The sequence below is a fragment of the Castanea sativa genome, chromosome 3, assembly GCF_040712315.1.
Source record: "Castanea sativa cultivar Marrone di Chiusa Pesio chromosome 3, ASM4071231v1".
In the NCBI taxonomy this organism is placed as follows: domain Eukaryota; kingdom Viridiplantae; phylum Streptophyta; class Magnoliopsida; order Fagales; family Fagaceae; genus Castanea; species Castanea sativa.
This window is the reverse complement of record NC_134015.1, coordinates 44,756,517-44,758,928: the sequence shown is the minus strand read 5'-3', so window position 1 is coordinate 44,758,928 and position 2,412 is coordinate 44,756,517. Positions and strand designations below refer to the sequence as shown.

General features: G+C 35.7%; 1 protein-coding gene across 1 annotated transcript; it reads left to right on the top strand.

Moving 5' to 3' along the window:
• Positions 1-224: 224 nt before the first annotated feature.
• LOC142629323 (cytochrome P450 71B34-like) lies at positions 225-2,159 on the top strand. The gene is made up of 2 exons (XM_075803286.1): positions 225-1,147; positions 1,254-2,159. Exons 1-2 carry the CDS (start codon positions 236-238, stop codon positions 1,866-1,868), a joined length of 1,527 nt encoding a protein of 508 aa, XP_075659401.1. The 5' UTR covers positions 225-235; the 3' UTR covers positions 1,869-2,159.
• Positions 2,160-2,412: the final 253 nt, after the last annotated feature.

Here is a 2,412-nt window from a genome sequence, read left to right as displayed (position 1 = left end):
TAGCTGAAATAATACAATAAAATTTATAAATAGTACTAAAAAGTGCAGTAAAATCATGAATAATAATAAAAATAAATTAAATAATAAAATAACTTCACTTTTTAAGTTGGAGTCGACGCACACTTATAATGGGGACAAAAAAATTTAAATAAAGATATTTTTTTGCGCATTCAGGTATCTCAGACTATTTATAGGAGAACAATTTCAGAGGGAATGAGTAAAAGATATAGCTTCAATGGCTCTTGATACCATACCTTTATGGCTTCCTCTTCTCTTTGTTCTCCCTCTTCTGTTGCTCATGAAAAAAAAGATGGATGAGCGGAGTTCAAAGAAGTGCCTTCCACCAAGCCCTCCTAAGCTTCCTTTTATAGGTAACTTGCACCAACTTGGTGAGTTGCCTCACCAATCCATGTGGCAACTCTCCAAGAAATATGGCTCTGTGATGCTCCTTCAACTCAGTGGTACCATACCAACTGTCATAATATCTTCTGCTGAGGCTTCAAGGGAAGTCTTAAAAGTTCATGATCTTGCATGTTGTAGTAGACCTTCCTCAGCTTGCTCTAAAGTACTTTCCTACAATTATAGAGACATGGCTTTTGCACCTTATGGTGATTACTGGAGAGAGATAAGGAAAATATGTGTTCTTGAGCTTTTTAGCGTGAAGAGGGTGCAGTCCTATCAGTTCATTAGGGAAGAAGAAGTCGCTTTGCTTGTCGATTCTATATCTCACTATGCATCTTCTGCAACCCCTATTAATCTTTCTGAGAAGCTGCTTGCACTCACTGCAAGTATAACTTTCCGGATTGGTTCTGGTAAGAGTTTCCGCGGGAGTGGTTTAGACAACGAAAGGTTTCAAGCAGTGGTTCATGAGGTAGAGTCCCTGTTGGGAAGCTACAATGCATCTGAATTCTTGCCCTTCATCGGATGGATTATAGACACTTTATCGGGTAGATCTAAAAGGCTTGAAAGGGTTTTTCATGAGATGGATACTTTATTCCAGCAGGTCATTAATCTCCATCTTGATCCTGAGAGGACAAAACCAGAGCATGAAGACTTTATCGATGTGCTACTGAGAATTGAAAGGGAGCAAGCTAAGTCTATCGATGCTGCTCGGTTCACAAAACATAACATTAAGGCAGTCCTCTTGGTAAACTGCCAATCTTTTACTAATCCATTTTTTTTTTTTTACTCTGCTTACCTTATCAAATTTGCCCATGTTCATCTACTTACGTGTTTCTATATTTGTATATCAGAATATAATTTTAGGTGGAGTTGACACTGGTGCAATTATCATGATATGGGCGATGGCAGAGCTTGCTAAGAACCCCAGAGTGATGAAAAAAGCACAAGATGAAGTTAGAAATTTCATTGGAGATAAAGGGAAAGTCACTGAAAGCGACATGGACAACCTTCTTTACCTAAAGATGATAATTAAAGAAACTTTTAGATTGCATCCTCCAGCACCCCTACTTCTTCCAAGAGAAACCATGTCACACTTTAAGATCAATGGTTATGACATTTACCCAAAAATGTTAATCCAAATTAATGCTTGGGCAATAGGACGAGATCCTAAACACTGGAAGAACCCAGAAGAATTCATCCCAGAAAGGTTCATGGATAGCTCCATTGATTTTAAAGGTCAAAATTTTGAGTTATTGCCATTTGGATCTGGTCGAAGAGGTTGTCCTGGGATATATACGGCAACAACAACAATTGAGCTTACACTTGCAAATCTTTTATATTGCTTCAATTGGAAATTACCTAATGGGACGAAAGAAGAAGATATCAACATGGAAGAGGGAGCTGGTCTTAGCCTTACTACGGGCAAAAAGACAGCTCTGAACCTTGTGCCAATCAAATTATTTTAAGGTGTTTTTGTAATGTTAGTATATGTCACCACTTTTTCCGTACCATTTTATCTTCCATTTCTAAACATAATGACGTAATATGGGCATTATGTTTATTTTGTTTTTAATTAAAAGTGGTAGAAATTTTTCTATATTGATAATAACAGTCAGTGACAATCTGAGTCATTTGACCCATGTGAGCCTAAGAATACTCCTGGACATCTTCCTAGGAATAGTTGCTTTCATATAATATGTAAGTCGGTATGAACTTTGAAATGAATGGTCGCGAATTAGCATTTATGCTTTGCCTTTTGCAATCATTAATAATTTATCCTTTCTTATATATAAATGGCAGGAATTGAACAAAAATTGGGTTGGGCTCTATATCATGGAAATGCTAACGAATGCTCTTAGATAATTAATTAATAATTTATTTAAATAAATTTTTATAGAAAAAAATAATTAATATTTTGACAGATTTTTTTTTTTCATTTTTCATTAAAATAGTATCAAAATTTTCTTAAAATAGATTGTTAATCAATACCCTAAGGGCACTCATTAGCAT

Excerpts from the sequence above, each read along its gene's own strand:
- LOC142629323 (XM_075803286.1), top strand. The coding sequence starts at position 236 with ATGGCTCTTGATACCATACCTTTATGGCTTCCTCTTCTCTTTGTTCTC. Across the intron at positions 1,148-1,253 it reads ACATTAAGGCAGTCCTCTTG|AATATAATTTTAGGTGGAGT; the intron begins GTAAACTGCCAA and ends TTTGTATATCAG.